The sequence below is a fragment of the Eschrichtius robustus genome, chromosome 10, assembly GCF_028021215.1.
Source record: "Eschrichtius robustus isolate mEscRob2 chromosome 10, mEscRob2.pri, whole genome shotgun sequence".
Classification (NCBI taxonomy): Eukaryota; Metazoa; Chordata; class Mammalia; order Artiodactyla; family Eschrichtiidae; genus Eschrichtius; species Eschrichtius robustus.
The window spans coordinates 117,384,537-117,410,163 of NC_090833.1; the positions used below are offsets into that span (position 1 = coordinate 117,384,537).

At 47.8% G+C, this 25,627-nt stretch overlaps 1 protein-coding gene across 3 annotated transcripts in view; it reads left to right on the plus strand.

The window, feature by feature from the left end:
• The window catches only part of SH3RF1 (SH3 domain containing ring finger 1), a 162,420-nt gene that overhangs the window by 91,095 nt on the left and 45,698 nt on the right, over positions 1 to 25,627 (plus strand). For all 3 annotated transcript variants that reach the window (XM_068552924.1, XM_068552923.1, XM_068552926.1), the window contains exons 3-4: positions 15,070 to 15,345; positions 16,175 to 16,270. In XM_068552924.1, the coding sequence (XP_068409025.1) occupies positions 15,070 to 15,345; positions 16,175 to 16,270 (372 nt within the window). The remainder of the gene's footprint in view (positions 1 to 15,069; positions 15,346 to 16,174; positions 16,271 to 25,627) is intronic.

Consider the following 25,627-nt stretch of genomic DNA (forward strand, 5'->3'; position numbering starts at 1 on the left):
TTATGCGACTGAATATCCTTATCAGCGAGGGGCGGGCCTGGGGCTGGCAGTGGGGGGGTGTGGGGGGTATTTAGGGTTTACGTAGCTTTTCTTCTTTTCATTTCCTTTTAAAGGCTACATGCGGTTGGTGAAGAAAAATATAGGAGCACACAGCATTCCTTTTTCTTATGCCTTTTATTTTTTTATTCATGGTAGAAAATATGCAACCACACAGAAGAGTCTAAAATAAAAAATACAAGTGTCTATCCTTTCATAGCTAGTCCAGCTTCCCAGAGGTAGGTGCATGCACTGTTTTCTCTTCTGTAGTGCTTTGGCTGGTTACCTTTACAACCTCAAACAGTGTTTCCATTTCTTGATTGCTTAGCCTTAGTATCAATTCCAGATACCCAGTGATAAAATTTAGATTTCTTATTCCACCTCCCACCTCCTCTTCCCGAACTCCTGGTTTTTGTTCAGCATATGATTTTTTATATCATCAGAGTTTATAACATTCCCTTCTGTAGCTATGATTAATTCTTCTTTGCTGTGTGTGGAGATGGATTACAAAAAAACAGCATTTGCGATATTGCGATTATATAACCGTTCGTTAACTGCAGTGGGTCTGAATCCATGAAGGAGGACATGTAACCTGTGTCAGGGGTCCTGCCCCACCGCGGGTGGGATGGGTCCAGCTCCTAAGTCCGGTGGGTCCTCTTTACATTTCTTTTCCATCTTCGATCATACGGGGCCATCACGTTTCTTGCATCACATGTCATCTCTCTAGGAGTCTTCTGTTGGGGGGTGGATCCGAGGGGTCGGATGAGAGGTACCTCGTCCAGTAATTTTTTTTTTTTCATTTGAAATGCACAGGACATAAACCTTCTGAGATTTTGTGTGTTCAAAGATGTCTCTGTTTTGTCCACACATACAAGTAACAGGTTAGCTCGCTAAGATTTTCTAAATCATGTTCCCTTAGAAGTTTAAAGGCATTGCTCTGCTGTCCTCTTTTATCCAGTACTGCTGCCAGGAAGTCAGACTTTAGTTCTGCGATGATAAACTCTTTTGCCCTAAGTCTTTTAGAATTTTTTCTGTATCTTTGAAGTTCTGCAGTGCGATAGGCTGTGTCTGAGTATGAATCTTTTTTACCCTTACTAATCCTGCTCGGTACTTCGTGAAACTGTTGTAGCTGAGATCTTGGGTGTCTTCAGTGCATGCAAAAAATTTTTTCCGTTCCTGTATTTCTTTCATGATGCTCCTTCACCTTATTGCCTGTCTTCCTTCTTTGTGGATACGGGGCTTTGTAAAGCTCTCTTTCATCTCTCCTAACCTCCCTCCCTTTGTTTGGGGACATACCCTTGACTCCAAGGAGGGCCATCATCTTGGCTGTTAGCCCTGCCTTACACATTTTTCACTCCAGCCAGTGAAACTTTTCCGATATCACTTGCTTTCATTCTTCTCGAAGTTCCTAAAATTTTCTGGTATGCTAATGGATGTTCTCCCTCTTTTTTAGAACTGCTATAGCTTATTTAAAGAAAAACAACTCTTAGTAAATTCAGTATGACCTTGGTGGGAGGTCACTCAGGCAACTAAACGCATGTGTTTAACTACCACTGCACATCACTGATTTACGACGTCTCTTCCTTTGATTTCCTTGCCTGGATCAGGTAAAATAACCACGAATACAAGCAGGTGCCCGTCTCGGTGCCCTGACCTTCTGTTTGGTTGGTACATATCAGCAGATACCACCCAGGCCGTCCCACTAACTCCCACCGCAGAGCTCCTGGTTGTAGGACACCAGACGCACGCTGCCGCCTTGGACACAGGGTGTGGGGTGGCAGCAGGTGAGGGAACGTCCTCTTCCCTCTTAGGTTTGTGTGGCAGGTGGGAAGCGGTGCCTGGAGGAGGGAGGGACCTAGTCATTTCAGTAAATGCGCTTAACTGTGAATAGGGCCCAGTGCTGGACCCTGCAGGTGACTCAGGAAGGCATCAGAGACCGTCCCTGCCCTCAGGGCGTTTTCAGTCTTGTACTGTTATCAGTTAAAATCTCAAATGCATATTTTAAAGGTGCAGTAAAGCCAACAGAGAACTATAGGCAAAACCCTGTGGGGTCCAGACGGAGAATATACATCTGTATTAAGGAATAAGGAAGAGGTCGGACAGTGTGGTATTTGAGTTGTGTGTTGCAAGGCGCATAGGCTTCTGACAAGTGGTCTGTGGAAGAGAGCTCGTTAGGTGGAGAGAAGGTTGGAGAAAAGTCCCAGGGCTTGGGAAAGAGAGAGCGTATTAGGGGAACTAGAGGGACTCTAGTTTGGTTAGAATACTGGATACTTGTTGAGAAGGAGGGTGAGGTATTTGAGATAATCGTTTGGGGTCTTAAGTGCCAAAGAGAGGGGTTTGAACTGAGTTTGATTAATCTGGTGGATCTCTGTAGGATGCAGTGAAATCTAACGGGTTGATTTTGGGCAGCCCGGTCGGCTGTCAGGATGTGAAGGTGAGACCTGGCCCCGACCTCAAGGGGCTCACAGCCTGGTGGACGTGAAAACCTGGTTGCTTTGCCCAAAAAAACATTGAGTTAAACAATTTTTGAAAAAGCATATAGATGTATGAAAAAGATTGTATATATATATACAATATATATATAGAAGTTAATCACTCTGCTATACAGTAAAAATCAACTACACATCAATAAGATAAATTAAAAAAACATATAGATGTAGTATATTACATTAGTAGATTTTTAACTATAATTAATCTGTTGCCATAGCCATCTCTAATGATCAATTTTCTCATTATCTCAAATCATCTATTTTTATGAATGCAGTTAGAATGATCTGTTATCTTTTTATGCCATATATATTAAATGCTTATTACAAGTAGTCTTGCTTAATTTTATATTCACTGATAGATGTTTAATCATCTAGAAATATAAAAAATTATATATCTATTGATTAATGGTTCATTTTGGTTAAAAATACCTGTAATTCATATCCTACTGTTTAGTTATTTAGAAAAAGAAGAGTTAGATTTGGGCTTGTCAGGAGTGGCTTAGTCAGTAAATCTTTCCCCTTAAGTTTCTCTTATTTCTTATTTTTGGAGATCAATATACTTGAATTGGATTACTGTTTTTTTTTTCTTTTTTTGAGGGAGCTTCAGTAAAATTACTTGTTTCAAAATAATTATCTAGTGGTATAATTATTCATTGCAAATGAATATTTCTTTTCCTCTTACATAGTCAAATATTTGGAGAAAGTAGGGAATAAAGGCAGTTGCTGTTTTTCAGTAGCACTCATTTCGCTCACAGAATATTCTCAAGTACTTTTCAAGCATCTTTTTACAACAGACTTAGTCAAAGGTGAAAGAGCTTAGCTGAAAGGGCCATAAGATTGTACTTTTAATGCTTTTTGAAAGCCAAAATCCCAAAGCGTATGGGCCTAGGTAGGGTTTGTTTGTTTGCTTTTTAAAGACCCTGACTGCACCCTCTGGGTTCACAGGGTCAGCTCTCTGTCCTCATAATAGATTATTTCCTAGTGAGAGGGTGTCCGTGCTCTGTGATCACACGCCGTCTTTACGCTCCATCGGCCATCAGAGCGGTCCTTTGGAGAGCAGTGACAGTGACACGCAGGTTACGTGTTACTTTTTCACGGAAAGCGAAGGCCGTGAGAGGAAGGGCCGCGTTGCCTCTGCGTTCCTGTGACCTGGAACCCGGGGCGTTGAGGCCCCGGCACTTGGGTCCTGCAGCTCCGTCACATTCCCAGATGTCTTCTTCCCAAACGTGTCCTCTGTGTCCCCTTCCTGCACCTCGTCCCCCTCCTCATCCTGGAGATTCCGCCCCTAAAAAAGAAACAGAGACAGAACCATCAGGAATAAAAGCAGCCTTTCGAATGGTCTGGTGGCTCAGAAGTCATAGAGATCCTAAGTCATCATCTCTTCCTTTGCCTTTGGGCAGAACCCGCCTCGTGAGAAGGTCGGATTTTTCAGAGTCTCCAGTGACAGAGGTGTCATAACCCATTGCAATATTTAACAGCCCTCGCTGTCAGGACACTCCTTCATCCCACTTAAATAATGTATGCATCCGTGTTAGCCTGTGTGTTTTCTTCAGTGAATACGGAGCTGACTTACTCTCCCTGTGTGAGACTTTTCTGTTGTATTGGAAGACCGACTGCCCCACGGATACATCTCAGCTTCTGCAGCTCGTGTCATAGTATTTTCAAATATTATGTATAGAGAATAGTTGAGGGACTTCCCTGGTGGCGCAGTGGTTAAGAATCCTCCTGCCAATGCAGGGGACACAGGTTCGATCCCTGGTCCGGGAAGATCCCACATGCTGCGGAGCAACTAAGCCCGCGAGCCACAACTACTGAGCCTGTATGCCACAACTACTGAGGCCACACGCCTAGAGCCCGTGCTCCGCAACAAGAGAAGCCGCCGCAATGAGAAGCCCGTGCACCGCAACGAAGAGTAGCCCCCACTCGCCGCAACTAGAGAAAGCCCGCGCGCAGCAATGAAGACCCAACGCAGCCAAGAATAAATAAATAAAATAAATAAATTTATAGGAAAAAAAAGAAGAATAGTTGAGATGTAGGCAAAATCATCTGTACCTCTCTCTCCGCACCGAGAACCCTGCAGTTGTGTGTTCCTTTCGTTTGTGGGATTCAGGCTGGTTCCCTAGTTGATGGATTCCTAGCCGTCTGGTGAGAGGCCCCCAGTGCTGGTGTGGGATCGGATGACAGTGGACACTTACTTCTGTGCCTCGGGGATGGGTTTCCTTCCCGCTGGGCCCCGATCTCTGCTTCTGGACTGGGTTTCTGGTTTTCCCGGTGTTGCCCTTCTCTTGGTGGCCGGTGTCGCTTGTTACTCACTCTGATACTAGTGTGGCTTTTCCTCCGCGTGCGTACATAGCCACGTATCTGGCGTATGTGGTCATTTCTAAGGTTTTCCCTCAGTACCGCCACCGGTTATTTTTTAAACATTTTAATATTGAGGTAAAATTTACATTATGTGAATTACAGTGTGGAAATCGTTAAGTGTGGAATTACTGAGTTGTAACACATGTCTACGCCTGGATAACCAACATCCCCGTCAAGGTATATAGAATGCATCTGTAATCTCAGGAATTTCCTCATGCCCGGTGAGGATTTATTTCCAGTAGAGTAGCTTTACCTATTGTGGAAGTCATATAGGTGTAATCTGTATATATTTATTCTGATACATGTTTATTCTGATTTCTCACCTGTACGCATCAGTAAGTTATTCTTTTCTTTATTTATCTACTTTAAATAGCTGAGGCGTCCATTGCTCATCTCCCGCAGATGGACGTTTGGGTTTTTGGTTTGGGGTGTTGTGAATAGTTCTGCAGGGAGCATTTCTGTGTGGCTCTTGATGTGGACATGTCTTCATTTCTTGGATTAACACCCAGGACTGGAATTGTTGGGTTGTGAGTAGGTGTGTTTGTAACTTTATAAGAAACTGTCGAGCAGTTTTCCAGAGTGGTTGTACCATTTTAGACTCAACCTGTGTGAGTTGTTCATTCTGTGATATTGACAGCATTTTCTGTTGTCAGTCTTTTTAATTTTAATCACTCTGATGGGTGTGAAATAATATCTCATTGTAGTTTTATTTTATATTTCCCTGATGACTAAGGATGTTGAGTACCTGTACACTTCCTTTTCGAAGTGTCTGTTCAAATCTTTTGCCTGTTTTTCAATTGGGTTTGTTGGTGGTTGTTTATTTGCAGTTCTTTATATTTCTGAATTCAGGTCCTTTGTCATGCATATGTATTATAAATATTTTCCCCTATATGTAGCATGCATTTTTATTTTCTAAATGGTCTTTTTTGAGGAACAGAATTTTTCAGTTTTGATGAAGTTCAATTTATAAAGTTTTATGGTTAGTTAAGATTTGGGGGGGGAGGTGAGGGAGGTCTGCCTCATCACTAAGATAGCATCCTGTGTGTTCTCCTAGAAAACTTACAGTTTTAGACTTTACATTCGATTCTGGGATCCATCTCAAATTATTTTTTGTATGTGATGTGAGGTAGGGATCAAGATGCCTTTTTCCTCCACGGGCTGCTAAGTGTTCCAGATCCATTGTTGAAAAGACTTTCTTTTCCCCAGTTGAATTGCCTTGACACTTTTGTCTAATTGTCCATACGTGCAGGGGTCTATTCCAGTGTTGTTTTAGTTCTGAAACTATGAACTGTCTTTCACATTTAATGTCATGTTTAAATTATGTGAGCATCTCTCTCCACTACATCAATGAAGACACTGGACACAAACATCTAAACCAGGCGGTTGAACTAGAGATCTCACCTGACCTTCCCGTTTAGTATGAAAACCTGCTCCTACCCCCGCCCCCGCCATGTTTCTGGCTCTCCCTACCTCCCTGGGTTTCTGTGAGGGTTGGATGGGGGCTGTGCAGAGCCCCTCATGCAGGGCCGTTCTTCCCCGTGACTCCAGTGGCAGGTGGGAGGTTTAGGCAGGGCTGGGGCAAGGGCCTTGCCAGGAATCCAACTGTCTTCCAAATAGATAGAAAGTTGACTTTTTACCAGGAAGTGTCCCTCATCCTGCCATGAATCCTCAAGATGGCAGCTCAAGTTACTGCAGCAAATTTTCCCAATAAATTTTCCTGCTCTCTGCAAAATATTATCATAATTATTAAATGTGATGAAACAGAGAAACTAATATTCAGGGCAATGAGCGACATTAATTTCCTGCATTTTAGTTCAGTGACTGCATTCTCAAGAGCTCTCTGCCCTTAGAAACATCCATAAGATTTGTTTTCTTTAATGGTTTGTCTGTCAGTTGGACAGTCCCGGTTTAAAGGCCATCCAAGAAAAGAAAGCTATATATCAGCTGTGTGACTGTTTGCTTATAACCACCAAAAGAGCCTGTAAGGAAGATACTTGTTTGCTGTGGTGTGCTGCAGACTTCGCTTCGCATTTTTCAAATGCCAACAATTCACTCAGTCCAAAGCCCTCAGCTGCCCTCTTCCAGGGCATATCGTGGTTTTAGCTGTGTTTCTAGCACACGCTGAAGTGGACGCCAGTGAGCGGTAGTGGCTCACGCTTCTCCAGGGTTTCCTCGTGCACCTCGGTGCGCCAGGCTCCCCGGCAGCCCCGGGGGACGGGGAGTGACAAGCCTCCTTCCTCCTGCTGTTCCCCTGTATCTACCTCGCACTGTGCCCCAGAGGAGGTGCTAAGGACAGTCCACAAGGGTGGGTAGCCGTCCCCAAGCAGCACGACACACGCGTGGAGGCATGTGGTCAGTGTGTTCACAGCTGGTGAGCCTGACCCACTGTAGAATCGCCTTTTAAGCGGCTTTTCCTTTGGCTGTGGTCTTTCCCACTTTGCCATCCACACTTCAGCGCTCAGCCCACTAGCGATGACATTCATTTTCTCACGTATTCATCCAGCAGGGGTGTAATCACAGGCACCGAGGTGGGTGCTCATGACGAGAGATGGCCATGCAGCTCAGGTGCACGGGTGTTGCAGTCTCGTGGGGACCAGGCTGTGAGCCGAGTGATGGGTGCATGTGAGAACCGTGTGCCCGGGCGCGGGATGAGCAGCCCCTTCTCCAGGCCGGGGGCGGGGGGTGTCCTCCCCACGGGGGCCGCGCCCGCTCTGGTCCTAAAGCAGACGTGGCTTCTGCGTCTGGGAAGCGGTCCGTCCTGTTGACCTGCACCCTGAACTTGGTCTTATTTACGTCTGATTCCAAACAACAGAGGCATCCGTCCCAGACAGAAAACTGTAAGTGGGAGAAACACGACCTCCTTGTCAACTAAGCACGTGTCCAGGTGCTGGGGACCCTCCGGGTAGGAAGGTGGGGTTGAGGGGGGCTGCCCTGTGCCCTTCGGTGGAGGGCTGTCTCAGTCCGTTCGGGCCGCTCTCATACAATACCACAGACCGGGCAGCTTGTAAACAACAGAAATGATTTCTCACTGTTCCAGCGGCTGGGAAGTCCAGGATCAGGTGTCTGGGTGGAGGCCCCCTCCCAGGTCCACAGCTGGTACCTCTCACCGTGTCCTCACAGGGCAGAAGGGATGAGGGATTTCTCTGGGCCTCTTTCATTAGGGCACTGATCCCACTCTCGAGGGCTCCACCCTCTTGACCTAAGCACCCACCTCTACACCATCACCTCTACACCATCACCTTTGGGGGGTAGGGTTTCAGCATAGGAATCTTGGGGGGTCGCAGACAGGCAGACAGTAGCCAGGAGGCGTGGCACGTTTGAGGCCGGAGGTGATGAAAGCAGACTGCTTCGCTTGCTGAGGGTGGAAAATACGCCGTGAAAGCGTCCAAATGGAGGGCCGTGAAAGTCATGGTTTAGGACATTAATCTGATGGAAGAGGATAACTGGGACCATCTTCAGATTCCAGAGGCACAGGTGGTGTGGCCAGGCCCGCGCTTCCAGAATTACTCCCGCTGCTGTTGCTGTGTCCCTTTGGTTCTCTTCCTCCCTCTCTAATTCTTAGGGGTTTTAATCCCCTAAACACAGGTCTTTCCCTTTGGCCCCCATCTTCCCTGTAGCACTGCCTATGACACTGTGCTCTGGGTCCCCCCAGGCTCCCCTGGACAAGTAGGAGAGGGGCCGGGGGGTGGGCTTGACTGCACCCCACACAGAGTATTTCTTGACCCTCAGTATTACGGTTCCTGGAGAAACAGCAGAGTCTCATCTAAGTTCTTCTTAAGTTTGGAAAACTCTTCTCTTCACTTTCTCCCCAGATGTTTGAACATAATCACTTGACTCGAACTAACTTTGTTATGTCTTTACATTTAGTTGAGTCTTTGGTTAAGTAGACAGTTACGTATCATCATTCGATTCCGTAGCAGCGAGAGTGCAGTCCAGGGAAAAGCTGCTGCTTCTTTCGTCTCCTCTCTTTTTACCTTTAGGTTTTTTGTTTCTCTCTCTCTCTCTCTCTCTCTCTCTCTCTCTCTCTCTCTCTCTCTCTCTCTCTCTCTCTCTCTCTCTCCCTCTCCCTCTCTCTCCCCGACCCTTCCCTACAACGTTAATGCCACTAAAACAAGGCTGGAAACTGTCCCCGGCGGATTGCTGCTTGGTCAGGAGATGCACCAGGAGGAGAGGAGGGTGGGATCGCAGGAGGGGTGTGAGGAAGAGGAAGAGAGAGGGTGGGAGCAGGAGGGGTGTGAGGAAGAGGAAGAGAGAGGGTGGGAGCAGGAGGGGTGTGAGGAAGAGGAAGAGAGAGGGTGGGAGCAGGAGGGGCAGCCGCGGGCCACAGAAGCAGGCAGGCTAGCCTGGGCAGCCCTGTTCCATGGCGGGTGGAAGGGGGGCCAGGTCTGGGCAGAGGAGACGGTTGGAGGCTGGGAAGGGGACACTGGCTTAGCAGAATAAGGACAAAAAAGAATAAATGTGAGTGAAGAAAACATGGTTCTCTTCATTTCTGTCTATTCGCAGCTGCTGTCTTCCAAGTGCTGGTAGATATGGTTGAAGTCAGTGTGATGAGAAAATGTTATGTGGCAAATTGAGGCGGAGGCTTAAGAAAGTGATCAGATCAAAATGCCCCAGCAGGGCTTCCCTGGTGGCGCAGTGGTTGACAATCTGCCTGCCAATGCAGGGGACACGGGTTCGAGCCCTGGTCTGGGAAGATCCCACATGCCGCACAGCAACTGGGCCCGTGAGCCACAACTACTGAGCCTGCGCATCTGGAGTCTGTGCTCCGCAACAAGAGAGGCCGCGATAATGAGAGGCCCGCGCACCGCGATGAAGAGTGGCCCCCGCTTGCCACAACTAGAGAAAGCCCTCGCACAGAAACGAAGACCCAACACAGCCATAATTAATTAATTAATTAATTAATTAAAAATAACTAAAAAAAAAAAAAGCCCCAGCAGAGTGCTGTCCACATAGAAATATTAAAGGAAAGAGCAAGTAAAATGATGGGCTTCTGTGGGATTATGGCATTCACAGCCCCTTCTGCTATTGCCTTGGAAAAGTACCTTGTAATATTCATCTTGGATGTTTGTTATATTGAAGTGGAAACATTTCAAGTGATGATCAAGTCGTATTTGAGTGGTAATCCAACCCAGAGATTCTAAGAACAGCACTTCAGACTTATTCACTATTAAAGAATCAGTATTGTAATGAAATGCTGTTATGTCCAGAGAGATATTTCACTTTGGGGGGTTAGGGAAAAGCCAACATGTATTTTGTGTACAAGGAACATTTAAAAAAAAATCTTTTCCTGAACCATTTTGCTACTTGTTACTCTGTGTGCAGTGCTTAGTGCTTCCTATTTGGTTATTTCTTTGGGCCTCAGTTCTTTCTGGAAAGTTTTTGAAAGTCAAGTTGCAACCAGCCAGAGTTTATGCCAATGGAAATACAACTAAACTATTAAATTATACACATTTTATGGCTTTCGTATGACAAGCATATCTTCTAGATGTTCCTTTTAGTAGGTCTTTGAATCTTTTTTTACTTAATGGAGCAGTAAGAAATGCATGAAGGAATTTGAATTTAGAGAGGCTGTCTTGCATGTGTATCTGGGCACTGGCATTTAGCGTCTGTAAAATCAATTGGCAGTGAATGTTTTATTTACCTGTTAGGATCTCAGCTAGATCATCAAGCAGCGCTTTGCCAGATATATTGGAATACACTCGATGGTACGGAAATCGAGTGGAAAGCAGTGAATCAGAAATATTTGTGTGCCGGTCTCATGAGGATTTTAATGCCCTATAAAATACCTGTGTATATAATAGAGAAGCAAAAATTATTGGAGAAGTAGAACTGGCGCACTGGCATAGTTATTACTCTTTTGTACATGAGCAAAATAGTCACTGTTTACCGAAATGTATTTTGGATTAAGAATCGTTATCAAACCTCAAATTGCCTAAACTGCCCAGCTCTTTGCCGAGGCCTGAGTGGCAGCTGCAAAGCGAGGTTGGCCGCGGTGCCGGGTTCTCTGCAGCCTCTTGGCTTCTCAGCCTCCCTTTCATGTGTAGCCAAGTGAAATGTGAGCTCTGCAGATACCGGGGCCTTGGCCGGGCAGCAGTTTGGAAAGGCTGCCAAGGGCCCGGAGGCCAGGGGCCGGGCGAGGCCACGACTCCCAGGCATTTCCAGGGCGGTGACCGAGGGGCTCTGAGGTTCCAGGCACGTTTCCCTGCGAGACCAGGCCTGGGCTCTCAGGCGGTGTTTTTGGCTTCATCCTTCAGACGTTGCATGAGGAATACGCAATCTTTATTGCTCTTCAGCCGCTTAACCGTTTATCCTTCACCTTCCACAATCTGTGTGGCGATCAGTGTTTTAAAAGATCAGTGCATTTCACTGGATTTGAAACCAGAGTGGGGTTCGTTTTATTTCATACAGGAAGCCTTCTTTGGGGAAGTCTGACACAACTGGCTTTTCAGCCTCTTGGAATTGAATTGGAAAAGCACAGCAGAGGAGGACAGGGCCGGGTGTCCGCTGGTGGGTTAGGTGGCCGTTGACCTCGGGATTCTTTCGCTGTGGCTCCCGGTCGCTGGGAGAACCCGATTCACAGGTCGGTGTGAGTTGGTGCGTTTCCGGTTGCAGTCAGGGATGTGACCAGGCTGACCGTAACGGATATCACTGTTCCCTGAAGTTTTGTTCTTGCTGCTCATCGTGTTAAGAATGTTGGATGATTTTAGGAACACTTAGCAGATTTGCTTTGATGGGAAAGTTAGTAAGTCCATCAGGCCGCTGGTGCGTGGAAATGATCTACAGAGAAATAAATTCCTTCCCTCCCACACCAGCACATGAGAAAAGAGCCGTCCTGTGGGTCCCTGGGGATCTGACAGGTCTCCCCAGGGAGCGGTCCAGAGCGGTCCTGAGTGCCGGATCTGGGTCTCGGTGCTGCGTTCGGCTGGCCAAACAGAGCTAATCGAGGTGGGGAGAAAACCGAGAGGACAGGCCCTAACGGTGCACAGAGCTATGCGTCGCCGAGCCGGTAATAGGAACTTCAGTTAATTCACCCAGCCTTCCAGCTCCCTGCACTGGCCCTGCCAGGGTGAGATACAGCCTCGCACAGAACGCCACCCCTACTAGACAGGGCGTGTCGGTGCGTCTGTAATTTCTAATGTTCACCCAGAAGATGAAAACAAACGTGAGCTTCGGAAGTGCCCCCTGTGAAGTCCCGACGCCCCCCTAGGAGGAGCGGCCTTTGGGTTGCTACACAGGGAGTGTGCCCTGGAAGTGCCAGTGCTGTGTGAATTCGTGCAAAAGGAGGAGCATCCGGCTGCAGAGACGGACATGTTTTCAGGTGCCCTGTGTCCCCGGTGACCGGCCCTTCCTGCTGGGCGGTGGCAGTGATGGCACTTCTGCCCACCGGCCGCTTGCAGTGGTTTACACGCTTTACTTCTCTTGGTCCTCACGGCACCCTGAAGATGAAATTAGGCCCAGAGAGGTTCACCTGCTCAGGATCACACAGCAAGTGAGCAACTGGGCTGGGATCCCGGCTGCAGGGCTACCCGTCATGTCCCGACGGCTGTGTTCCGAGCGTCGCTTCGCTCCGGGACTTGTCACTCCTCCGGCTCCGTCACTCAGAGCGCTGTTTACTGCTTGTTTATTTACTGTCATTTCCTCCAGTGTGTCTTAGGAAGTATTGTTGAACTGTGACTACCAGACTTCCAGAAACACACAGTAAAGTAGAGGACATGGCGAGGCCTTTCTGTGAGGGGGGACGGGACCTACGACCCTTCCCCGAAGCCGGCACGGCAGGACTGTGACCCCGGTTCAAAGGACCGGGCGGCATCGGCGTCCTGCAGGGGAAACCAAAGGGCGCAGCGGAGTAGTCGACAAGGTTCGGTCAAGGCTGGGTGACGGGGGTCGTGTCGTTAGAAGCAGGCTCCGAAGGTCAGAGGGCCCTTGAGGGGTCCAAGGACTTCTGGAAGGCTCGGCCCCGGTGTCCCCCGGAGCAACTCTTGTTAAGCAAACCCAGCAGGACATGGACGCGACTGGCCAGGCCCCCCGCCCGCGGTGGTCGACAGCAGCAGCCGGCTCTTCCTCTGATGCTAAGCAAGAATACCTCACCAAGAAAAGTTAGGCCAGACGCTGAATCTCTGACTCGAAGCTAAACTAATTTTGCAAAACTATGTTAGGAAGTTCTGTTGCCATCAGGGTTTGATCCACTTTTTTGGAGGGGGCGGGGGCAGGAGGAGACTTTAAAAAAGCTTTAAAAAAACCCGTCACCGTCCCCCTGCCTGCCCGCCCCCTGCCCATTTTCTCCCCCCCTCCCCCCACCAACCCTGGCCGGACTCGCCTGCCTGGCGGGGTTCTTCCCGCCCTGCGCTGCCTGAAGGACACGGCAGTTGAGACGCTCCAGCCTGGCACTCAGGGCCCCTGTGAGCTGCCTGCCCACCTGTGTGCACTCACACTCACGCCCCCTCCTGAGCATTGCGTTCTCTGTCACGCCGGTCCCTCTGCCCCGCGTGTGCCTCGCCTTTGCGGGTGCTGCCCCCCCAGCGCCCCTGCTTTTCTCTTTCTTTCTTCTTTTCCTGCTTTCCTGCTGGCTACTCTTGTCTCCTTGAAGATGTAGCTCGTGTGTCCCTTCCTCCGGGAAGTGTTTCATTTTCCCACCCACTCCACCCCAAGACCTCTGCCCTCTGCTGCTGTCACAGCTCGGTCCCTGCGTCCCCGGGTCGCTCGGTCCCTGCGTCCCCGGGTCACTCAGTCCCTGCCCTGTGGCCTAACGTCTTCTAGAGCCTTGTCCCTTAAGGGGAACGGCTGTGCCTGTCCCTCTTTCAATCCTCAGCACTCGCACACCACCTGGGAAAAAGGGAAAGCTTGATAAATGTCTTCCGGATGATGAATAAATGAGTAAGTACGTAAAAAGCAGGAGCTCAGGAATCTCCTTCAGTGAATTACTTTGGATGTTTGATGTGCTGTTTATCCTCTGAATTAGGGGTAGGCAGCAGTGACCGAGAGGGGCCAGAGGTCGTCTTAAAGTGACATGTAATGCTCAAGAAGGGCACCTCCAGTGCCACCGGAGAGGGAGTATCTATCCAGTCCATTTGGAGATTAGATTGCCTGGGGCACACGCACATGTTAAAGCTGTCATTTAAAACCATAAGGCAGTGTGGTCACATCCAAAACCACGTCTGTTAGCATCTCAGCCTGACAGTGGTCTCTAGGCAGGAGAGAGCAAAGGGGAGTGATCGTATGTAGGTTGTAAAGGCTATGTCTGTACGATCACGGGTTATAAACTCTGAGCGGCCGGCAGCGGTGACTGACCTACTCACGGCCATTCCAGACACCGGCACAGAGCCGGCCCAGCTCATCCTTGAGTCCGCGAAGGAGAAAGAGCTACTGCCCACAGTGAAAGCCGTTGGAAAAGTTTTCCCCAAAAGCGAAACTCTGATTCTTATCTGTCAAGCTTAAGAGCAGTTAGTAAATTAATGACTTGTTCTTCTAAGTTTTTCCTCCTCTTCTTTTTTTTTTTTTTTTTTTTTTGGTGCTTGTCATTTATCCTGCTGAGTAAAGTAGTTAATAGCGGAAATTAAGTTTTTTATGAGTTTTTGAGTTTTACACCAGGAAGCCAGACACAGCAGTACTTCCATGTACTAAAAACCCCAAATAAGGCAAAAGCCTCACTAAATTAGCCTTAGGAACAGAATGCCATCTCAGGGGCCGGGGATGGTCTACTGTTTGTTTTGTTTTCTCTTGGTGACACGTACATATACAGGTTTTTTTTAAAATTAATTAATTAATTTATTTATTTATTTTTGGCTGTGTTGGGTCTTCGTTTCTGTGCAAGGGCTTTCTCCAGTTGCGGCGAGCGGGGGCCACTCTTCATCGCGGTGCGCGGGCCTCTCACTATCGCGGCCTCTCTTGTTGCGGAGCACAGGCTCCAGACGCGCAGGCTCAGTGATTGTGGTTCACGGGCCTAGTTGCTGTGCGGCATGTGGGATCTTCCCAGACCAGGGCTCGAACCCGTGTCCCCTGCATTGGCAGGCGGATTCTCAACCACTGCACCACTAGGGAAGCCCCATATACAGTTTTTTAATGTGAGACTTTCTTTGTAGGGCAAAGTGTGGAGTTGACCTTGACTTAACAACCATGATAATACAGTTGAATTTTCAGACATTTTGGGACTGTTCTTTCATGAAAACTCTTCTCTTTCCTTCAGGGAATACCTCAGTTACCATGTGCCAAAGCATTATACAACTACGAAGGCAAAGAGCCCGGGGACCTTAAATTCAGCAAAGGTGACATCATCATTTTGCGGCGACAAGTGGATGAAAATTGGTACCACGGGGAGGTCAACGGAGTCCATGGCTTTTTCCCCACCAACTTCGTGCAGATTATCAAACCGTTACCTCAGCCCCCGCCTCAGTGCAAAGCACTTTATGACTTCGAAGTTAAAGACAAGGAAGCCGACAAAGATTGCCTTCCGTTTGCAAAGGTAAAGTGAGAACAACACCGCCTTCTATTTGTCGGCCCTTCTCTGTACCTGGCTGCATAGACTATGGCTTCTGTTTCCTTGTGCAAAAACATATGCTAGTTTCATGTGAACTATCTCACTGTGCTTCTAAAAATATCTGGAAGCAGGCTTCTCAGAGTCACAAAGACAGTAATTTTGTGCACAGACTGTTCTCTGTGAAAGATAATTTTGGTTGATGTGCTGTGTGGTATCATTTTCGTATTTAGGGCCTAAATGTAATTCTAAGCTACGTTTCGGGGGATGTGTGCGCCACTCGGGGATTTTAATTCCCTGAATTATGGATAACAAAGTGAAACATCGTTACTTCCTTATTTTATATGAAAATTTCTTTGCTGAAAAGCACACAAGACTGTATCTACTGAATTGATAAAATGCTTTGGGATTTTGAGCAGAATGCTGTGGTTTTTTGGTAAAGAAAAACAGTAGGGTGTACACTTCAATGGGCATTTGGTGTATTATCAGAGAAAAAGTGAAAAGAGCCTGAAAATTAATCTGGACCAGGGGTTCAGGGGGTCTGGGTGGGATTTGAGGTCGCAGTTTGTGGGTCTAAACAAAATCAGCTGTCAGCCCCTCGGTGGAGGGGCTGGTAGTTTACAGCTGTCTGGTCTGAAGGGGATGCCAGGCTGACTGGTAATTACCATTCAGTTCATCAGCTTCTTCCATTCACATCCTGAAGACACGTCATGGAACTTTTATTCATGCACTCTTGCGACTTGAGTCCCATATTGAAAAGGAAATTAGGCGGCGAGCTTCCTGGGATCGGGTGGAGTAACGTTCGTTGTTTCTTCAGGATGACGTTCTGACTGTGATCCGCAGAGTGGACGAGAACTGGGCCGAAGGCATGCTGGCAGACAAGATAGGAATATTTCCCATCTCGTATGTTGAGGTAAGTCAGTCTGTAGAGACGTCAGTTGTGTTAGTGTTCTGCTTTGCAAATCAGTCTTCAGTGTGCAGTGTGAGTATTCAGAAATCCTCAGGACCACTTCTCAGTATGTACCTGCATCGCATCGTTGTTGCACGCCTTAAACTGATACAGTGTTACATGTCCATTATGTCTCAATAAAACTAGGGGAAAAAAAAGAAAGACGAAAACCTAATCGATAAAAAAAAAAAAAAAAAAAAAAGCCCTCATAGCACAAAGCCCCAGGAATGCACCTGTTCTAAATCCTGGGATGGAATTCCTCTGCCCTGCCCTACAATTCCTCATCACCAGGAGACTGTGAAACGTTTGAACTCTGTACTTTGTCCCCTGCTAAGAGCATCGGTGTGTCTGTTGAGTGGGACCCTGGGCTCCCTGCCGGCCCCTGTGCTGTCTGCAGCCTCTCTTTTCTTTTGGCAACTGTGTGGTCAGAGGCTGGTAAAGGTCCCGACTGAGGTGGGAGATGCGTGTTTCTGTCTGTTTACGCGTTTCTTCCGTGTGCCCCACGTCTCAGAACTGGGACGGTGATCTGCACCGTAGCCTCCAGAAAACGTGAAATAAGCAATGAACCGCCTCCACCCCATCCCAGCAATAACCAGCCACGCTGCCCCCTTTAACCAGCTTTACTCGGAAAGGTATGGCCAACCCGATTCAGCGAAGTCTTTTTAGGAATTTGTATAAAGTAACGTATTATTTTAAAGAATAACACAAATTAAGAATGAACTAGGAAGTTACAATTTACATTCAGCCTTATTACATCATGTATCATAAACTTTCATGTCCTTTAGCCATAAGACTTTCATGCCAAAAACAAAATTAAAGGGATTTTCAAAGAACGAAAGACCAGCCCAAACAACCGTACGAGGTTAGCTGAGGTCACAGAAGGCTTCTGGGAAGAAGCGATTTCTTGGTGATGTCTGTGTCCTGGGTAGATGTGCATGGAAAAGGTGCATTGTTATGGCAGAAAGGACACGCATGCAGCACGAACAGCATGTGCACAGGCCAGAAAGTAAGAGACAGCACAGGTCGGGAAACTGAAAGTAATTCTCTTGTTTAAGATATCAAAGCATGGGGCTTCCCTGGTGGCGCAGTGGTTGAGAATCTGCCTGCCAATGCAGGGGACACGGGTTCGAGCCCTGGTCTGGGAAGATCCCACATGCCGCGGAGCAACTAGGCCCGTGAGCCACAACTACTGAGCCTGCGCATCTGGAGCCTGTGCTCCGCAACAAGAGAGGCTGCGACAGTGAGGGGCCCGCGCACCGCGATGAAGAGTGGCCCCCCGCTTGCCACAACTAGAGAAAGCCCTCGCACAGAAATGAAGACCCAACACAGCCAAACATAAATAAATAAATAAATAAATAAATAAATAATGCAACTGCAGAAAAAAAAAAAAGATATCAAAGCATGCATCTTCAGATGTAAAAAAGAAAACCCACACCACTGGTGTCCCCGTCTTTTCACCTGAGGCATTTATTTTGGCGTGGTTCTGAGGACAAAAATGACAAATTGTATCATAGTAGCCAGCGTTCAGTCTCCCCGCAGACTGTGAGATGGCCAGCATTTTCCTAGAACTCCCCTGGACTACCGTGTATCCGTGGAAAGGTAATTCAGACCATGTAAAAGCCTTGAAGTTTATCCGTATCCTTCAGGTGTTCCTGTTTATTAAAATATTTTTTCCTCCTTTGAAAGTAAACAATAGAAAAAAAAATGCTTAGCTCTCAGGTAACCTTTCCTGCACATTATTTGCATATTCTAACTGCGGTCACGGAAAGTTACACGCATTCCCAAGCATCTGAATCGTTACAGTGAGGAGCGTGGGTACTGCAAGCTTAGTCGTGAGAGCCTGTCTTCACTTGCTGGGTATTAGCAGTACTACGTGCTAGCACTTGGCGTGTGAGGCGTGGAAGAGGATTGCTGTGCTTTTGTTACTGGGCAGGTGTAGAATTGCATGATAGGCATAAAAGATCCACCCACGGCAAACCCAGAGTCACCGAGAATCACTTGAGTCATGAGGATTATTTACTCTGACTTCGGTTGGAAAGATAAACTTCTGCCCAAGTGGAAAATACTTTCATTCTCCTGCCTCTTTTCTTTCACAAGAGTATTTTCCTCATTTGAACCACAGTTTTGCCAGTTGAGACGAGGTGAACAAATCTCTCCCCGGGAGACCGTGAGCTTCCCTTTGATGTCAGGCCATCGGATGGAAGTTTCTGGCACCTGGGGATTAGCATGGGGGTTCAGCCTTTAGGGGAAGAAGGGGTGGCAGATTTCAGTAGCAACCTACCGAAATTCAGCCATTCAGGTAAAGCATAAACTGTCTTTCAGGGCAGCCTTACGTGGAGCGAAGGCAGCTAACCATGGGAATCAAAAACCGGGGCTTTTTCCTGAGTAATGTCTTTCTCTTGCTCTGTAAACCCCTTTAGGGTCCAGACCATACCTCACTGTAAAAACAGACTGTGTTACAAAAATCCACTTGTAAGTTATTTTCTTATACCTTGTAGATATACATTTAGGTTTCCACCAGTGTTAGGTGCTTTTGCTTTTTTCACGGTGCTTCTCCCCCAGACTCTTACCCCCCGAGGTGTGAGAAGCTTGTGTGTGATGATGTGTCTCCGAGGGCCTGGCCCTGCTGTGTCCTGTGAACCGTGGTTTGGAGCTCAGATCGGACCGTGACCCAGAGGATAGCAGTGGTCGTATAAGAGAATCTCAGCTCCACGTCTTGTGAGGAAGTGAGTTCAGAACTGAGTCTGCAGAGTGGCGTCTGGGCTTGTCACAGCGGAAGCTGGAACCCCGACTTCTGCTGGGTGGCTGGTTCGTGGAGATGCCCACAGAGCTTGCCTGTGGCAGAAACTCTAAGCAGGATGGGTAGGGGATGGGATGCAGGCCTGGAGCAGGACCTCTGGGGTCGAGTTGGGAGCTGAGTGTCAGCGGTGGGTGAGGAGAGGGCTGAGTGGGGGGACCCAGGGCATGAGAGGCAATGCTGGGGTGCTGTGCCCTCCCCGTCCCTGCTCCCCACCTCCCTTCCGCCTTCCCCTCCAGCACCAGGACTGTGTACCGGGCTCCCCACCTGTATCACAGGAGGTGAGAAAACGGTGACTTGCCGATAAATGACCACTGATTAAAGTACCAGATTCTTCAGGGTTTGAGCAGAGAAGGAGAGTCTGGTTGGGGGTGACTAGGGTGAGAATGACCACGTGAATGTCCTTGAATTCTGCCCCTCGGGTCTCTGTAAAGATGAGGGGTCTCTTGCCTTGATCACCATCACGCTTCCCCGGAGACTCTCCCATCAGAGCCCCGAGGCTGTGGGTTCTGTTCTGTAGGGAAGATAGATGTTTCTTGGGGAAACCCAGGGGACTCTTGGAGACACCGTGTCAGGATATGTGTAAAAGGGTGTATTTGTCAAGGAGTGAGTGCGGTTGTAAAAAGGAATCAGTAGCTTGCTATTTTCTTTGTTCAAAAATATCAGGCTTCTCCAAAACCGAATGATTTTAACACCCTCATTAATTCAGAGCTGACTCATTCACATTTCGTGGTCATTTGGACGAAGATGACATAATTCTTAGCAAGCCAAAAGTTTGAATGAAGTAAGTGCTAAATATGGCATTTTGGATGATTTTCAAACATTGTTGTGTATTTTAGGCTTATGCGCTATACATTTTTATTAAATGTGTCATACAATATTTTGATTCTTAGTCATTCATGTAAACTATCACTTACCCATTTTTTTCAACAAAAAAAATTGTTTAGCAGCTCTGCTGCAGATAGAATGTAAAAGTGAGCATTCCTCGTGTACGGGTGGCGTGAGGTGGGCGTGGCCTGCTAGGCAGCTGTCTGGCTCTGTAGTTACTGCCAGAAGGAAGGGCTGCGTCCTCGGGTTAGATCACTGCCCCGATGTCACCTCTGTGGGCACACCTGCCCTCACCACCTCGTCTAAAGAGGTTCTTCCTCTTCCACCTGCTTTGCCTCACCCACCAGGTGCTGTGATCCTGGAAAACCTTGGGCTCGGAGCCCAGACGGCCTGGATTCCAGTCTTGGCTGGACCGGTGATGGTGGCGTGACTGGTCTCCTCATGTGTAAAATAGTAGAGCCCTCAGGGTGAGTTCGTCCGGTGGTGCTGTGCGCTGCCTGCAGAGTAGTGAGAGGTGTGTAGGGGGCACTGCGGCCGGCACCACCGCTGTCATTGTAATCACTCCACCGCGTCTTGTCCCCTGTAGCTGTCTCATCTGTGGATGTTACTGTCTCCCAGTGTCCGCCCTGCATGGAACGTGAGCTCCCAGGGTCAGCATCTTGTCTGGTTCACCCGCTCTCCCGAGGTCCCCGCCTGTCACCTGCCCCTGGTTGACCCTCAGTAAACGTGGGTTGAATGAATGAGTGAGCAACCCAAGGACCTTTTGGGCCGACATCAGGAATGAACTGGTTTCAGATGTGGCCAACTTTGACATTTTTCAGCTAGGACTCCCAGCATTCGCTACCCAGCCATGTATTTTCTCATCGGTTTATCTCAGTGATACACCTGGACCCCACCACCCTCAAAGCACAAGGTCTCTCCGGTGACTTTAGGGAGATTGTTTTGTAATGAAGCTGAGTGAATCTTTGGTTATGCCTAGTTTAGAATTTTCCAGACTAAAATAACGGTGGCCATACTCTGTGGATTAGATCCTGGAGCCTCTACGGATTATCTCCTTGATACGTTCTTAGATGAATTTTCACCTGCTTGACACTATTCCTTTGACTCACTTTGAGCAGATGTAGGGTGGCCTAATTGTTAAGGATACTCATTCTTTTAAAATAACTTTATGGAGTTATCAGTGACGTATAATAAACTGCGCATATTTAAAGTGTAAAGCTGTTTTCAGCTTCCAGAATCAGACAAATCTTGGGAGATATTTCTATGGCCAGGGAACAGAACGGTGTCATCAGCTTTAACTGTGGAAAGTCACGTGTGTGGGTCTCCCGGAGCACCAGCAGCCTTCAGGGGGGTGATAGCTTCCTTTTCTGTGGACATGGGGGCTTGGGAGATGTCATCTGTGTTTCAGGGAATTACAGGTGCAGGTTTAGGTATCGGGTTTGAAGTTGCCAAGGTGCCCCTTGAAGGAGCTAAGAAGAGCAATGTTCACTTTACTACTTAAAGAGTCTTTGTGCTAGAACGGCGGTCCCCAACCTTTTTGGCACCAGGGACTGGTTTCGTGGAAGACAGTTTTTACATGGGCTGGCGGTGGGATGGGAATTGTTTGGGGATGGTTCAAGCGCGTTACATGTATTGTGCACTTTATTTCCATTATTATTACATTGTAATATATGATGAAATAATTATGCAACGCACCATAATGAAGAATCAGTGGGAGCCCTGAGCTGGTTTTCACTTGCCACTCACTGATAGGGTTTTTTTTTTTTGTTTTTTTTTTTTATTTTTGGCTGCGTTGGGTCTTTGTTTCTGTGCGAGGGCTTTCTCTAGTTGTGGCAAGCAGGGGCCACTCTTCATCGCGGTGCGCGGGCCTCTCACTATCGCGGCCTCTCCTGTTGCGGAGCACAGGCTCCAGACGCGCAGGCTCAGTAGTTGTGGCTCATGGGCCTAGTCGCTCCGTGGCATGTGGGATCCTCCCAGACCAGGGCTCGAACCCGTGTCCCCTGCATCGGCAGGCAGATTCTCAACCACTGCGCCACCAGGGAAGTCCACTGATAAGGTTTTGACGTGCGTCTGCAGTTGATTTCTGATGGCCTCTGTGCCGTCAAACCTCTCTGCTAATGACAATCTGTAGTTGCAGCCGCTCCCCAGCACTAGCGTCACCACCTCAGCTCCACCTCAGATCATCAGGCATTAGATTCCCACAAGGAGCGCACAACCTAGATCCCTCGCATGCGCGGTTCACAGTAGGGTTCACGCTCCCGTGAGAATCTAATGCCGCTGATCTGACAGGAGGCGGAGCTCAGGTGGCAATGCGAGCGATGGGGAGCGGCTGTAAATACAGATGGAGCTTCGCTTGCTGGCCCGCTGCTCACCTCCTGCCGTGCAGCCTGGTTCCTAACATTCAGCCAGTTGGGGACCCCTGCTCTGGAGAGTAATGAGAACCGAGGATCAAAATCATCGTCTTTGATCTCTTAATCAGAGAGAGCTGATTGAACAATGTAAAAAGATATTCTGTCATTCATATTTTGGGATGTATTCTTTTCCTTTTAAATGCAAAAGTGAAATGTTCAATTCACTGTAATCTTTTCTTTTTAAATGAGAAATGTAGGAAAATTGGGGGGGGGGGGTTGGAAAGAGAATTACGATATTGCTTGGCTTCCAAATACCCCTTCAATTCTGAAGTGAAGTAATTTTTATAAAATACATTCAGAGACATTGTTGGGAAGTCAGGAAGGCAGTTGGTTGCTGCGCTAACTTTCTCCCTCCGTTTTGAGGTAAATTAATTTCTATAAATGAAATCTAGAGATACTGTTGAGCAACTGGTGAGGGAGGTAAATTAATCTCTATAAATGAAATCTAGAGTTGCTGTTGAGGAACCGGTGAGGGAGACTTACCCCGTGCCCAGTGTAATACATTCGTTCACCTCCAAGTCTACAGCGGCCCTGCTTTGAGTAGCGCTTTCAGCCCCGTGGGCTCTGTCCCGCACTGCGGGTCCTCGTATCCTCTGAGAGCCGTCAGCTTGGTGCAAATAATAGTTACATTTCGTTTTGCCACAATGACAGAAGGGGAGAGGATCTCTAGATTCCGAATTTCTCAGGGCAGAGGCAGGTCTCTGGACTCCAGGAAAAACCCCTGCTCACTGCAGACAGCTCGAGGCAACCTGGCCAGACCCAATCAGAAAAGGAGCCCTGTAAATTAGGTAAGGATTTATTTGGGGCAGTTTGCGTCCCATCTATTATGCAGCAGCCTCTTTCCAATTTAAGAGTTTCCTTTTGTTTTCCATCAGGAGAACATTCCGGGAGCTGAGATTCTAAAGATGGGTTAATGTTTATCTACTTCTCGCTTCATGAGCAGGCAGTTTCCAGCACTCTGGGTAGTTTCATAGAACATAAACCTGCAGGCGTCCCGTGGAGCCTGGAGCAGAGGCCAAGGGTAATGACCAGTTGGTGTCTAATGTCCGCAGCACTTTCCCCCAGGAGTCCTCAAATTCTTTAGCTTGGCCTTATTCCCCTGGGCCCTCACTAAGTTGGTCTGATGATTGTTCCTGGAAAATTCCATACCTGGGAATTTTCCATACCTTTACAGCTCATTGGGGATGTTTCCTGGTCCATGTGCCTGTGGAAAGCTCACCCTTTCTTCAGGGTCCTGATGAAAACTATCATTTCTCATGAAGCCATTCTTCCCTGATTCTCCTTTGCAGAAACAAGAGCAACCCTCTCCTCGTGTCAAACTTCCCTGGTACGCAGCTTGTCCATTCTTACAGCCTGGCATGTGCCAGGAGTACAGTTGTGTGTGTATAGGATTCAGTGTTTTCCTGGGAGCCACATCGTAGATAAAAAAACATTTTTAATGATTTTATTTCTACGGTATAATCACATTCCAGAAGAGTTGGAAAGGAAAGAAAGAACCCTTAGGCCCATCACATATAATTTTGGTAAATATCCTTCCATTCTTTTGCCCTGTGCTTTATTTAATGAGACCACACATATGATTTTGCCTTTCTCTCCACTATTATAGTGCTACTAACCATCAGTTTTTGTGACTGCATAATAAACATTTTAGGAGCTAATCTGTAATTTAGTTAATTATTTTTCCATTTTTTAAACAAGTGTCTTGTTTAGGGACACCCAGCCAGTAATTGAGAGGTGAACTGTGGTCTTTCTCAGACAGCCTGTGTCTGCCCTAGACCCCTGCCCTGCAGTTGACTCCGAGGACATGTGATGATGATGGCTAGTCTTCCTAAGGTTGGTACAGAATCACTGTTATTACCAAGCTTCGCTTAAGAAGTGTTTAGTTCATTTTGATTTTTCCTCAAGACTAGTTGACAACGTTTCAGGTTTGAACACCCAGAAGGTTAATTTTCAGAAATTATGAACTATTCAACAACTTCAAAGAACTGAGGTTGCCTTTTTTAAGAAAAAAATCACACATTCATTAAAACCACAATATTTTAAGGTCTTAAATTTTATTATTTGAAATTTTTATCACATTGCTTTATACACCCTAAAGTTGGTAGTAACTAAGGCTTTTCAAGAAGTGAAGTAGGGACTTCCCTGGTGGCGCAGTGGTTGAGAATCCGCCCGCCAAAGCAGGGGACACGGGTTCGATCCCTGGTCCGGGAAGATCCCACATGCCGCGGAGCAACTAAGCCCGTGAGTCACAACTGCTGAGCCTGCGCGTCTGGAGCCTGTGCTCCACAACAGAGAGAAGCCACTGCAATGAGAAGCCCGCGCACCACAATGAAGAGTAGCCCCCGCTCGTTGCAACTCGCTGCAACTAGAGAAAGCCCACATGCAGCAACGGAGACCCAATGCAGCCCCGCCCCCCTAAAAAAAAAGCAGTGAAGTAGGTGCAGTTTAATTAAGCAAGGGTTGTCTTGTGTCCTGGAAGAGGCAGAATGAGTGTTGTGCGCATCTGTGGCATCTTGATGATGAAGCTCTGGGAAGAAGCTTTCCTGTGATGAAGTAGACGTGTTTCAGGAAGAGCGTCGGGAGGTGGTGTGGAGCAGCTGCCCTGGTGACAGTGGAGTGGCCTTTCCCCCAGGCCTCACGGGTGTGCGAGCAAGCATCTCTGCAGGCGGGAAGGGAGAGGAAGGTCCCAAACCCCTGTGCGGGGTCGCCGCGTGTCCTGTTCCGTGCCGATTCCTTCCTGGCGGTCTCTGTTTCCCACCCGCTACCCCCAACACTTTGGGTTCCAGGGGAGGGGGGCGAAATATCGTTCACCGGTTTTATTAACTGATTACCTATCAACGTGGGATTTCTGTCCGTGTGTCCTGTCACATGAACAAATGCTTGCTTAGAATTTAATGGCAGCTCCATATTCTTAACCTCCTGAGATGGATGTGTGTATATTTCTTCCTGCATCTACTCACGAGGTCCTTGAAGATGGAATGTGTGGTTGAACGTATCCTTCGGGTTACCAGACGTTTCTTGTTTACGGTGTGTGTTTGGTGAGAGAGAAACACACCCCAAACCTGGTGTCTTGTCAGATCCAGGAGCACAGGGAAGTGAGCTGGCCCAGGTTTTAAGTCATCCACCGGGCTCTCTCCTGGGCACCGCGATTGATCTGTCGCTGCCGAGGTAATGGTGGGCCTGCCCTTCAGCCTTGACCTTTGGGGTCCAGCTCCCCCCCGCCCTCCCTGCGTGGTCGCTGTTGGCGTCTCTGTCGTCCTGGGGTCAGGGCTGTCCCTCCGCACC